We start from the raw sequence: 13,313 nt of genomic DNA on the forward strand, positions 1-13,313 counted from the left end.
GGGTGAAGCAGATACGAAAGCAATTATTAGGAGATCTTGAGACAGACAGGTGCACAGGTAGGAATAGAGGGTTTGGAGCATGGGCAGATGGATGGGATTAGTTTAGGATGGCATCATGGTCGATGCAGACATGGTGAGCCAAAGGGCCTATGAAATAATTCCACAGAGGTCAGTATCTTGTCACCAAATCACCTTTAATCACATGTGGAGAGTCCTTAACACTGATCCAGCTCCCTCAGGGCTAGGTCTTAGAGTGAACTGAACCCCTGACACCCGTTGACATTCATTAGTATTGCCATCACTGAATGTCAACATCCTTGGGGTTACCAGTGACCAGAAACTCAACTGGGCTCACCACATAAACACAGTGGCTACGAGAGCAAATCAGAGACTAGGAATAATGCGGCGATTAACTCACCTCCTGACACCCCAAAGTCTATCCACCATCTACAAGTGTCACAAAGCTAGTCCCTTTCTTTTCCTAAAAGCTGCTTCTTGGGTCAAGGAGATTCTGTTCTTGGTTTTTCTCAGACGGCAATAAACTGGGCTGGGCTCCGATCAGCCTGGTTTGGTAAAGAATTGAAAAGGATTTTGAGAGGCCTTTTGTTTATATGTAAACAGAAGAGACTTCAGGCCAAAGTGGTCATGTTTTAAAAGTGATCTGTATAATGAAAGGGGAGTGGTCAGCTCTCTCGCTGAGCAGTTTAGTTCAGTACTGAATTGGTGAGGAGTTCAACAGGGAGCTGTGTGGAAGCTCTCTCTCTCTCTCTCTCTCTCTCTCTCTCTTTCTGCCCTTCAACTTCAATCTGTAGGCATGTGTTCCATTCATATTGGTTTTAAAAGGGAGTTTGCCTATTGGGACTGTTGTGTATATTTGGAACAGCATAATTAAGTCTAGTTTGGATAGACTAAGTTCTGTAGGGGTTCTTTATTCTGTTCTTTCAATGTGTTTCGTTGTGTAATTTTGTGAATAAATTTTTCTCTGTTTTAAAACCTAATAGTCAACCGAGCTAACTTACTCTAAGTAATTTCCACTGTTCCAGTACACTTACTGGAACAAATTGCAAAGTTATGGTCTGAGCTACCTGCTTAAGAATGTTTTGAGTGGACTGGCCTAGTCCATAACACAAGGCACAATTCAGGAGTGGAATACTCCCCACTTGCCTGGATGGGGGCAGTACCAACAACACTCAAGAAGCTTGACACCATCCAGGACAAAGCTGCCACTTGATTGACACCACATCTACAAACATTCAATCCCTCCACCACCAGTGTTCAGTAGCAGCAGTGTGTACTATCTACAAGATGCACTGCAGAAATTCACCAAAGATCCTCAGTCAGCATCTTCCAAACCCACAAAATTTCCATCTAGAAGGACAAGGGGAGCAGGTACTTGGGAATACCATCACCTGCAAGTTCCCCTCCAAGCCACTCACCACCCTGATTTGGAAGTATACCGACATTCCTTCACAGTCATTGGGTCAAAATCCTGGAATTCCCTCCCTACTGGCATTGTGGGTCAACCCACAGCAGGTGGACGACAGCGATTCAAGAAGGCAGCTCACCCCTACCCTCTCAAGGGCAAATAGGGATAGGCTATCAATGCTGGCCAGCCAGCGACGCCCACGTCCCACAAATGAATAATACAAAAAAGCTCTTGTTTATATCTGTCAGCCAGGGCTCCCCGATTGAACCAGGTTAACAGCCCCAATCAGGTAACTCACATTCTAAGAGGTCCACCCAGCTGATTTTGTTACAATTACTGTGCTGGACTGTTCTACGTGAAACATGCATCATGTTCCTGTTACTCTCAAACAGATGGCCAGAGGAAAGGAATAAGAAGCTTGCTATCCAATTCCCAGACTGGCACATGGTGCTGGAAAGCAGCTCACTCCCTCTTCCAGCTGCGTAGCCGGTCATTTTAACCCAGCGTCCTGCTCACAAGCCCCATGTGTCTGTCCTCGGCATGCTGCAGTGTTCCAGTGAATCACAGCACAAACTGGAAGAACACCATTTCATCTTCAGACTAGGCACCTTACAGCATTCTGGACTTAAAACTAAGTTCAACACCTTCAAATGGTGAACCCTTTTCCATTCCTTCCCTTTACTTGTTCTATCCTCTGTCATCATGTCCTCTCTCTCCTCTACCCGCTCCGCTGGGACTGTCTGTTTTTTCCAGTCTAGTAGTTAGACACACCATTGTTCAGCCATTCTGACCTCTTAATGTGATCTATCATCATCCTTTCTCCCCCAGCACTACCCAATTCCACTACCCCTCCCCAACACTATTCCATAAATGCCATCCCCTCCACACTTCACTTCAGCTCTGACTAGAATCTAGACTGGGAACGTTTGCCTGCTCTCTCTCCATGGACGCTCTCTGACCTGATGTGATGCCCAGCGTATGTTGTTTTCAGTGACTCCCTGTGGGACCTTGCTACCAGACACAGCCAGTGTGGGCACAGAGTGCAGCCTGGGTCAGTGCCGTGTCCAAGATGAAGCAGGGTGTGGCGTGATGCAGGAAGAAGGTCAGTGTGAACTTCCGAACCATCTAAGGGCAAGTGCCAAGCCCTTCTTTGTGCTGACTTTCTCTCACGGATCAACGCTCTCTCTAACTCTGCCTCAGTCAATGACTCTAACCCCCCCACCCCCACCCAAACCCCCCATCCCACTGAAGACCTCAACCCCCCAAACCCCCCAACCCCGAACCCATCACCACCTCCCCCAAATCCTCCAAATTCCCCCACCCACTGAACCCCCCAAAAACCCCTCACCCCCAAACCCTCCTACACCCTAAAACCTACCCGAATACCCCCAACCCCAGAACGCACCCCACCCCCTGAACCCCACCCCCACACTCCTGACCCCCATCCTTTGAACCCACCCCACCCCCTCTTTAATGCCAATCCCCTGAACCCATCCTATACCCCCGAACACCCCATCCCCAATCCCCTCACCCCCAAAATCCCCCCACACCCCAAACCCCCCACCCCCACCCCATCTCTCTCAATCTCTTCTGAATGAAACCGCAGCCTTATGGTGCATTCGGTCTACGGCAACTTTTTAACTCAGGCTTGTCACTCATTGAGAAGCTATTGGATTCTGGTAAGAGCTCAACTGGTTCACGAACATCGTTTAGCAAAGGGGATGGACTGTCCTGACCCTATGACAGACTCCAGTCTTATCCTAAAATGTCTCACACCTTCCCTTTGGAGATGCCTAACAGACTGTTTAATTATATCAAACTGCTCATCAGGTCATAAAATCCTATCACAGTCAGTAACATCCACGTCCCAAGAACTGATGCATACATTTCCACATTAGGACCAAGCAATGGATCATTCCTCTCATTCCCAAACAAAGCTAGTTATTTGAGTTTGTTGTTATTTCAGCCTGTGTAAATAGTCCACCAAATGTATTGTACTCAAATGGAGACATTTACTAAACATTGTCCAAAAAGTCATTTATCTTTTTCAACACCTCAAATCGCATAATCCCTACAGTGTAATAAAGAGGCCGTTCAGCCTACAGTGACCTCAGAGAAGTATCCTGTCCTGACCCACCCCATCCCTACAACAGCCCACCATTTCCCATGGCAAGCCACCCCAGCACAGTGCTCAGTGGTTAGCACTACTACCTCACAACGCCAGGGACCTGGGTTCAAAACCAGCCGTGGGCGACTGTCTCTGTGGAGTTTGCACAGTCCCCCCTGTGTCTGCATGGGTTTCCTCCCATGGTCCAAAGATGTGCTGGTTAATTGAATTGGCCATGCTAAATTGCCCATAGTGTTCAGGGATGTGTTGGTTAGGTGCATTGGTCATGCGAAATGTAGAGCAATAGGGTTTGGGAATTGGTCTGGGTGGGATACTCTTTGGAGGGCTGGTATGGACTTGTTGGGCCAAATGGCCTGCTTCCACACTGTAGGGATTCTATGATTCTAGCCTGGACACTATGGACAATTCCCCATGACCAACTCACCTAACCTGCACAGCTTTGGACTGTGGGAGGAAACTGGAGCTCCTGGGGAAAACCCACGCAGCCACAGGGAGAATGTACAAACTCCACACGGACAGACAGTCACGTGAGGGTGGAATTGAACCTGGGTCCAAGGTGCTGTGAAGCAGCAGTGCTAACCATCAAACCACTTGCCCCCATATTTAACAAAAGGGCAGTCTTTTGTTAATAAACATGCTTGGCAAACGTACATTTTTTAGAGTCTACAAACCCTGAACCATTTTGTTGACAAGAGCAGAAAGTGATGATGTGTTTTGACTGTGTCAGGAGACAGGGGGATGGAGAGAGTGAAAACATGTGCAGTGACCTGGACTGCTCTTCAAAAGTGTTAGTATAGTCTCAATGGACCGAATAGTCTCCATCTGCGCCACGGTATTCAATTGGAGGTCAACACCTTCAGATTGTGAATCCATTTCCACTCCTTCCCTTTCTTTTGGCTTTACTGGTTACATTCTCTGTCACTGTGTCCTCTCTCCCCTCTGCCCACTCCAATGGGACTATTTGCTCTTTCCAATCTGGCAGTTAGACACACCGTTGTTCTGCCATTCTCACGTTCTGATCAGTTAATCTGAACTCTCAACATCTTCTCCCCCAGCACTCCCCACTTCACATCCGCTCTGAAGAGTCATCTTGCTCTCCCTCCATGGTTGCTGCCTGACCCAGTGTGATCTCCAGCATTTTTTTGTTTTCAGCACAGAGATAGTAATCTGCTCTGATATTCAATTCCATTTCTTTATTTATGCTTCTGTAAGCAAATGAGGAAAGAAACAAGGCCCATCCAGCAGCAGCTCCTTGCCATAACCCTGCTGGTTATTTAGATTCCCTACAATGTGGAAACAGGCCCTTCAACCCAACCAGTCCATACCGACCCTCCGAAGAGTAACCCACCCAGACCCATTTCCCTTTGACTAATGCACCTAATACTATGGGTAATTTACCATGTCCAATTCACCTGACCTGCACATCTTTGGACTGTGGGATGGAAACCGGACCACCCGGAGGAAACCCACGCAGACACGGGGAGAATGTGCAAACTCCACACAGTCAGTCGCCCAAGGCTGGAATCGAACCTGGGACCCCGGTGCTGTGAGGCAGAACCACTGAGCCACCGTGCCGACTGTGAACACTGGAGCTCCTTTGCTTCTTAACTTCCCATGTTAGAGACAAAAAATACTGCAGATGCTGGAATCCAAGATAGGCAGGAGGCTGGAAGAACACAGCAAGCCAGGTAGCAACAGGATTAGGAGAAGTCGATGTTTCAGGTGTAACCCTTCTTCAGGACTAGGGGTGGGTGTTGGGGGAGCTGCAGACTAAAAGTAAACTTAAGGTACATTTCGCCGAGCATCGCAGCCGGGCCCGCAGAGGCCGACCGGACCTCCCAGTCACCACCCATTTTAATTCCCCTAACCACTCCCTTTCCAGCCTCTCCCATTGTTAACTGCAAATTGGAGGAACACCACTTCATCTTCTGCCTGGGCAGCCTAGAGCCCAAAGGACTCAACATTGCGCTCCCCAATTTCAAATAACCTCCCTCCCCTTCCCCCGACTCTCTTCCCAGCTCCTCCCTCTCCTTTCCATTCCTCTCATCGACCCTTTCTCCCTGCCACCAACCAGATTCATTCCTCCCATTGACCAATCAGGTCGTGCCCTCTACCTGTCTTCACCAATCCCCACTTCCCCACCCTGCCCCCACCTCCCCCTTTATCTCCAGCTCCTCCCACACCCACCCTCGGTCCTGAAGAATGGTTACACCTGAAATGTTGACTTGAATTGAATTGAATTGAATTGAAGTTATTGTCACGTGTACCGAGGCACAGTGAAAAGCTGACTTCTCCATCTCCTGATGCTGCCTGACTTGCTGTGTTCTTCCAGCCTCTTGCTTGTCTACCTTTTAATTTCCTGCAGCAGCCTGGACACCCAGTTCGGCTTCAGGTCCAATCACGACACAACGATTCTCTCTGACAATGACCTTCCTCAACAAGTGCTGAGGGGAACATTAATGTGGTTACTGCTGGTCAGAGTTACCCACTACTGGATTAGTGGTGCTGGAAGAGCACAGAAGTTCAGGCAGCATCCAACGAGCAGCGAAATCAACGTTTCGGGCAAAAGCCCTTCATCAGGAATAAAGGCAGTGAGCCTGAAGCGTGGAGAGATAAGCTAGAGGAGGGTGGGGGTGGGGAGAGAGTAGCATAGAGTACAATGGGTGAGTGGGGGAGGAGATGAAGGTGATAGGTCAAGGAGGAGAGGGTGGAGTGGATAGGTGGAAAAGAAGATAGGCAGGTCGGACAAGTCAAGGAGACCTGCCTATCTTCTTTTCCACCTATCCACTCCACCCTCTCCTCCTTGACCTATCACCTTCATCTCCTCCCCCACTCACCCATTGTACTCTATGCTACTCTCTCCCCACCCCCACCCTCCTCTAGCTTATTTCTCCACGCTTCAGGCTCACTGCCTTTATTCCTGATGAAGGGCTTTTGCCCGAAACGTTGATTTCGCTGCTCGTTGGATGCTGCCTGAACTGCAGTGCTCTTCCAGCACCACTAATCCAGTATTTGATTTTCAGCATCTGCAGTCATTGTTTTTACCAGAGTTACCCACTAGCCTGTCCCTGCGGCTCACACCACGGAGACTGAGAATGAAATGCTATCCCATACAATAACATGCTATATGAAAGTAGGCGGTAGCTTAGCTCAGTTAGTTGGATGACAATGCAGCATCAGCTCAATTCCTGCACCCTCTCTGAGTGCATTAAAGAGCCAACCACATTGATGTGGGCCAGGCCAGGTAAGGACTGCAGTTACCTTTTCTAAAGGGTTACGGTGAACCATAAGTTCATAAGATATAGAAACAAAATTAGGCCATTCGGCCCCTCAAATCTGCTCTGCCATTGGATCATGGCTGATTTGTTCCTCACCCCCACTTTCATGTTGACTCCCCATAACCTATTACCAATTAAATATCTGTCTAACTCCTCCTTATATTTATTTGGGGCGGCACGGTGGCACAGTGGTTAGCACTGCTGCCTCACATTGCTAGAGACCTAGGTTCAATTCCCACCTCAGGCGACTGACTGTGTAGAGTTTGCACATTCTCCCCGCATCTGCGTGGGTTTTCTCTGGGTGCTCCCGTTTCCTCCCACAATCCAAAAATGCGCAGGTTAGGTGAATTGGCCATGCTAAATTGCCCGTAGTGTTAGGTGAAGGGGTAAATGTAGAGGAATGGGTCTGGGTGGATTGCGCTTCAGCGGGTCGGTATAGACTTGTTGGGCCAAAGGGCCTGTTCCCACACTATAAGTAATCTACTCACTGCCCCAGCACTTTGAGGTACCAAATTCCAGATTCACAACCCTTTGGGAGAAATAGTTTCTCCTCAACTCTGTTTTAAATTTGCTACCCGTTATCCTAAGGCTATGACCTCACATCCCAGAATGTCCCACGAAGAGGAAGCATCTGCTCCACATCTATTTTAGATAAGTTTCTTCCAACAATGATCATTATTGTACTGTCCTCAACCTCTCCCCTCACCTGAGGCACAGTGACCCTCAGGTCAAACCAGCACCAATCATCTCTCTCTCTAATGAGAGAGGAGTCCCATGGTCTGCAGGGGTTGTGCAAGAATGACCCCAGGAATGAAAAGCTTAACATCTGAAGAACGTTTGAGGATTCTGGGTTTAAACTCACTAGAGCTTAGAAGGATGAAGGGGGGAACTGATTGAAACTTACAGAATACTGAATGGCCTGGACAGAATAGATATTGGGAAGATGTTTCAATTGGTAGGAGAGACTAGGACCCGAGGGCACAGCCTTAGACTAAAGGGAAGACCTTTTAGAATGGAGATAAGGAGAAACATCTTCAGCCAGAGAGTGTGGAATCTATGGAATTCACTGCCACAGAGGCTGTGGAGGCCAGGTCATTGAGTATATTTAAGACAGAGATGGATAGGTTCTTGAGTATCAAGGGGATCAAGGGTTACGGGAGAATGTGGGAGAATGGGGTTGAGAAACTTATCAGCCATGGTTGACTGGTGGAGCAAACTCGATGGGCTGAATGGCCTAATGTCTGCTCCTATGTCTTATGTTCGTATGGTCTATACAGGCATTGTCTTTACATGAAAGAACAATTTCAATCCTTAAAAAAATGATAAAATACAGATGGGATAGGGGATAATAATTTCACAGAATTACTCTGGCTGATGAAAAACCTCCATCAAATCTTGTTGACATCTTTCAGACTATTGACCTACCATGTTCTCGTCAGGGCAAACACTTTTCAATAATCCCAGTGATCTGACACCAATTCCTCTTCCAAACCTCCAGTTTTCCAAATACGTTTTATTAATCAGTACCAGATTTGGCCACATGGAGTCACATAGTCATACAGCACAGAAACAGACCCTTTGGTCCAACCAGTCCATGATGACCATAATCCCACCTGCCTGCACTTGGCCCATATCCCTCCAAACCTTTCCTATTCATGTATCCATCTAAATGCCTTTTAAATGTTGTAAGTTAACCTACGTATCCTCAGGAAGTGGTGGATATGCGTACAATTACAACAGTAGTAGATTCGCCACCTTTAAGGGCATTTAAATGTCATTGGAATGACATATGGGCGAGAATGGAATAGTGTAGGTTAGATGGGCTTCAGATTGGTTCCATAGGTCGGCGCAGCATTGAGGGCTGAAGGGCCTGCACTGAGCTGTAATGTTCTCTGTTCTATGAAATTTATTCCACAAAGGAACCACCCACTGTGTACACTCTCACCTTAAAAATGTCCACCCCAGTCTTCAGATTTACCTGTCTCCTGCACCATTATCTTTGTTATACTGTGTCAACTTTGCTAGGAAGCCTCCTCAGGGCTTGGCTGGATTAGAGAGGCCAAGTGACCTACTCCCACTCCACACCCCAATGTTTGTGTGTAAAATCAACATCCTCAATGTAGTCCTGATAGTGTAGAGAGAGCAGGCCTCAGATACCTCAATTCTCAGACTTTATTAATTTCCTCAGGGAACATGAGGGAGGTTCTTGAATTCATTCACAGGATGTTAGCATCGCTGGCTAGGCCAGCATTCATTACCCATCCCTCATTGCCCACACAGCAAGGTCAAACACATTGGTGTGGGTCTGGAGTCACATCTAAGCCAGACTTCCTTCCCAAAAGGAGATTAGCAAACCAGATGGGTTTTGCCCCGATAATGGTCATCATTATACTCTTATTTCCAACTTGCACTGATTTCAAATTCTACCATCTGCCATGGAGGGAGTTAAACCCAGGCCCACAGAGCATTACCCGGGTCTCTGGATTAACAGTGGGCCATCACCTTATCCGAAATTCGCTTTCATAGGGAGTAGTTAGGATGGGTTTGGGATAGCAGAGATGAATTTGAGGGAGAGAGTGATGAGATAGAGACATAGAGTCATACAACCTGGAAACAGAGAAAGCATATTACAAAACTGGAGAGAGTTCGGAAAAGATTTACCAGGATGTTTCTGGGAATGGACAGTTTGAGTTGTAAGGAAAGGCTGGATAGGCTTTCACTGGAGCATAGGAGGTTGAGGAGTGACCTTATAGAGGTTTATAAAATCACGAGGGGCATGGGTAGGGTAAATAGACGAGGTCTTTTCCCTGGGTGGGGGATTTCAAGACTAAGGAGCACATTTTTGAGGTGAGGGGAGAAAGCTTTAAAAAGGACATGAGAGGCAATTTTTTTACACAGAGAATGATTCATGTGTGGAACGAACTTCCAGAGAAAGTGATGGAAACGGGCACAGTTACAACGTTTGACAGACATTTGGTTGAGTTCTTGAATAGGAAAAGCTTGGAGGGAAATGGGCCAAGGTAGCACTGGATTAGTTTGGCAACAGGGTTGGAGTGGACTGGTTGGACCACTAGAAAAAGCTAATTGGGAGCAGGATGGTGTCAGTATAAACCAGGTGGGCTAAATGGTTGTATTGTGTCTGTAGAACATGAAGTAGTTAGAATTTTGTTTTGGTGGATAAGATTGCAGTTTGGGTTTGTTTATGAAATTAGATTTCTGTACTTCTTGCAATAAATACTGCACATTGTCCTTCACAATCACACATTTGGCACAGTATTTGAGGATACACAAATACTGGTTAATACATTTCAGCGTACCCACACGATACTTACAGAAACCCTGCTGCGTATGTGTCCGAAAGGTTGGTAGTTCCTCCAGCCCATGCTGGCCCTACTCCCCCAAGCCACACCTTCTTCCCTGGTGCATGAGAGTTCACCACCTGTGGGACGGAAAGGATATTTGACACATTAAAAGGAGCAGGTGCTACAAACATTGAACAATGGAGATGAATTGGCTGTATCCTGCAGCAGATGGGTTGGCATCACTCAGTTCTCTTTGACCGAGCATGTCACAATCCTGACAATTTACATATTTTGGTAACTCATTGCAAATGACAAGGGAGTCAGACATTATTGGGACCGGTGGAAAATGTAGATCTGAGGTCGCAATTTGATCTTAGTGAAAGGCAAATGCTAGCTTAAGAGGATGAATGGGCTATTCTATTTCTTAAATTCATTCATGGGATGTCAGTGTCTCTGGCCTGGCCAACATTTATCACCTGATGAAGGGCTTTTGCCCGAAACGTTGATTTTCCTGCTTCTTGGATGCTGCCTGACCTGCTGTGCTTTTCCAGCACCACTGTAATCTTGAATCAACATTTATCACCTACTGGACAGAGAGCAGGCAAGTTTATGGGTTTGGAGTCATGTGTAGGCCAGACAAGGAAAGGATGGCAGTTTCCTTCCCTGAAAGCTATTCATGAACCCAATGAGATCTTGCCCAGACAACAGTTTCATGGCTATCATTAGATGTTTCATTCCAGATTTATTATTGAACTCAAGATCTACCGGAGCAGCATTCACACCTTGCCCCTCAGAACATTTCTTGGGCCTCCAGGTTAACAGCCTCGTGATAATACCAATAGACCCCTTGCTCCCTCTATGGATGGAAATCCTGTCTGAACAAACATGCAACAACCTCACTGAAAATAATGCTTCAGTCATAATGCTCAAATATTTCAGTGTTTGGAGAATACTACAAGTCAAAGTACACTTAGCACCGTGACAGAATATATTGGACACTCCTCTCTCACTGTCATCCTTAGAAAGTATGGGTGCAAGGATTGTCTAATAAGAACAAATTGAGCAGCATGACCCTGTATTCTCTGGAGGTCAGGGGAATGAAAGGTCACCTCCTTGAAATATATAAAACTCTGAAAAGGTTTGGCAGGGTAGTCTCATGGAGATTCATCCTTTCGGCTGAAGGATCGAGAACTGGACTTCACTGTCTCAGGGCAGTGGAGATTTAGGATTATGGCTGGCAAATATTTCTTCGATCAAAGTATTGCAAAAATTCAGAAATCCCCACATGCTTGCTCCGATATTGACTTTTTAGGTACCTTACAGTGCAGAAACAGGCCCTTCGGCCCAACTACTCCACACCGACCTTCCGAAAGGTAACCCACCCAGACCCACTCATGCACCTATCACTATGGGAAACTTAGCATGGCCAATTCACCTGGCCTGCACATCTTTGGACTGTGGGAGGAAACTGGAGCACCCGGACGAAACCCATGCAGACAGGGGGAGAATGTGCAAACTCCACACAGACAGTCACCCGAGGCTGGAATCAAACCTGGGTCCCTGGTGCTGTGAGGCAGCAGTGCTAACCACTGAGCCACCATGTGTTCAAAGCCAAAAGGGAATCGGGTGATACGTGGAGCAAGTGAGCAAGCAGGGTCAACGTTGATTGCCAACAGTCTCATTGAATGTCAGAGCAGCCATGTGAGGAGACACGGCCTTCATCTTCTACCTGTCATGGTCTTATGCCAATTTTGATGACAATGTCAATGTGGTTTGATTGTAGCTCACTGAACTGCCCAGCTCACCGTGAGCAACAGCAGGGGAGGTCTATCAGTCATGATGAGAACAGTGACCTGGCTTCAACTCTCTCGCCCAGTCTTCAGGTTCTAAAAACAATGCTGGTATTGCATCCCTGATTGGACATTTTATCCTGGACACGAGACTATCACAATGTCCAAAGTGCGGATGTTTGCTGTTACACAATGCTGTGCACAACCCCTCAGCAATCCATGTCCAAATGCAGCAGGAACAATGCAATATCCAGGTTAGGGCTCACCAGTGGCAAATAATATCCATACCAGGCAATGAACATCTCCAATAAGAGAATCTACCTCTTGGCCGTTGATATTCAATGGACTCACCATCACTAAATCCCCACTATCAACATCCTGGGGGTACCATTGATCAGAAGCTGAACTGGACTAGACCTATAAACACAGTGGCTACAGAGCAAGTCAGAGGCCAGGAATCCAACAACAGGTAACTCCCCTACTGACTCCGTGGAGCATATCATCTACAAGGCACAAGTCAGGAGTGTGAAGGAATATGCCCTGATTACCTAAGTAAGGGCAGCTTCACCAACACTCAAGAAGCTTGACACCATCTTGGACAAATAGTCGGTGAGGTCTGCAGATGCTGGAGATCAGAGCTGAGAGTGTGTTGCTGGAAAAGCACAGCAGGTCAGGCAGCATCCGAGAAGCAGGAAAATCCGGCTCCGGCTTGAAACGTCGATTCTCCTGCTCCTCGGATGCTGCCTGACCTGCTGTGCTTTTCCAACAACACACTCTCACCATCTTGGACAAAGCAGCCCCTGCTTGATTGGCAGCACATCCACAAGCATCCACTCCTTCCATCACCGACACTCAGTAGCAGCAGTGTGTACTATGTATAACAATCACTGCAGAAATTCACCAATGATCTTAGACAGCACCTTCCAAACTCACGACCACTTCCATCTAGAAAGACAAGGGCAGCAGATACATGGGAACACGACCCTCTGCAGGTTCCCCTCCAAGGCACTCACCATCCTGACTTGGAAATACATCGCGTTCTTTCGCTCTCGCTGGGACAAAATCATGGGATTCCCTCCCTAACGTCATTGTCGGCCTGCAGCGATTGAAGAAGGCAGCTCACCACCACCTTCTCAAGGGCAACTAGGGATGGGTAATAAATGCTGGGCCCAGCCAGTGATGGCCACTTCCATGAGCAAACATTGAAAGAAACATTCCCATCTGTCTGACCCTCCTGGCACCTGAACAACCCAGTGCCCACTGCCCCAGCGTGGTCAAGTCATTCGGAGAAGTGCCTTTATGTAGCACCCAGTCTTAGAACTCACCGTTCATGATCTATTATACATCTGTTGGTTACAGCTTCATAAAATTCCTTCTGGAAAACCTGCT

General features: G+C 47.2%; 1 protein-coding gene across 4 annotated transcripts in view; it reads right to left on the minus strand.

Moving 5' to 3' along the window:
• Positions 1-13,313, minus strand: part of hpse2 (heparanase 2) — a 346,963-nt gene that overhangs the window by 113,816 nt on the left and 219,834 nt on the right. For all 4 annotated transcript variants that reach the window (XM_072557115.1, XM_072557114.1, XM_072557116.1 and 1 more), the window contains one exon: positions 10,165-10,271. In XM_072557115.1, the coding sequence (XP_072413216.1) occupies positions 10,165-10,271 (107 nt within the window). The remainder of the gene's footprint in view (positions 1-10,164; positions 10,272-13,313) is intronic.

Source organism: Chiloscyllium punctatum, chromosome 38 (genome assembly GCF_047496795.1).
Source record: "Chiloscyllium punctatum isolate Juve2018m chromosome 38, sChiPun1.3, whole genome shotgun sequence".
In the NCBI taxonomy this organism is placed as follows: Eukaryota; Metazoa; Chordata; class Chondrichthyes; order Orectolobiformes; family Hemiscylliidae; genus Chiloscyllium; species Chiloscyllium punctatum.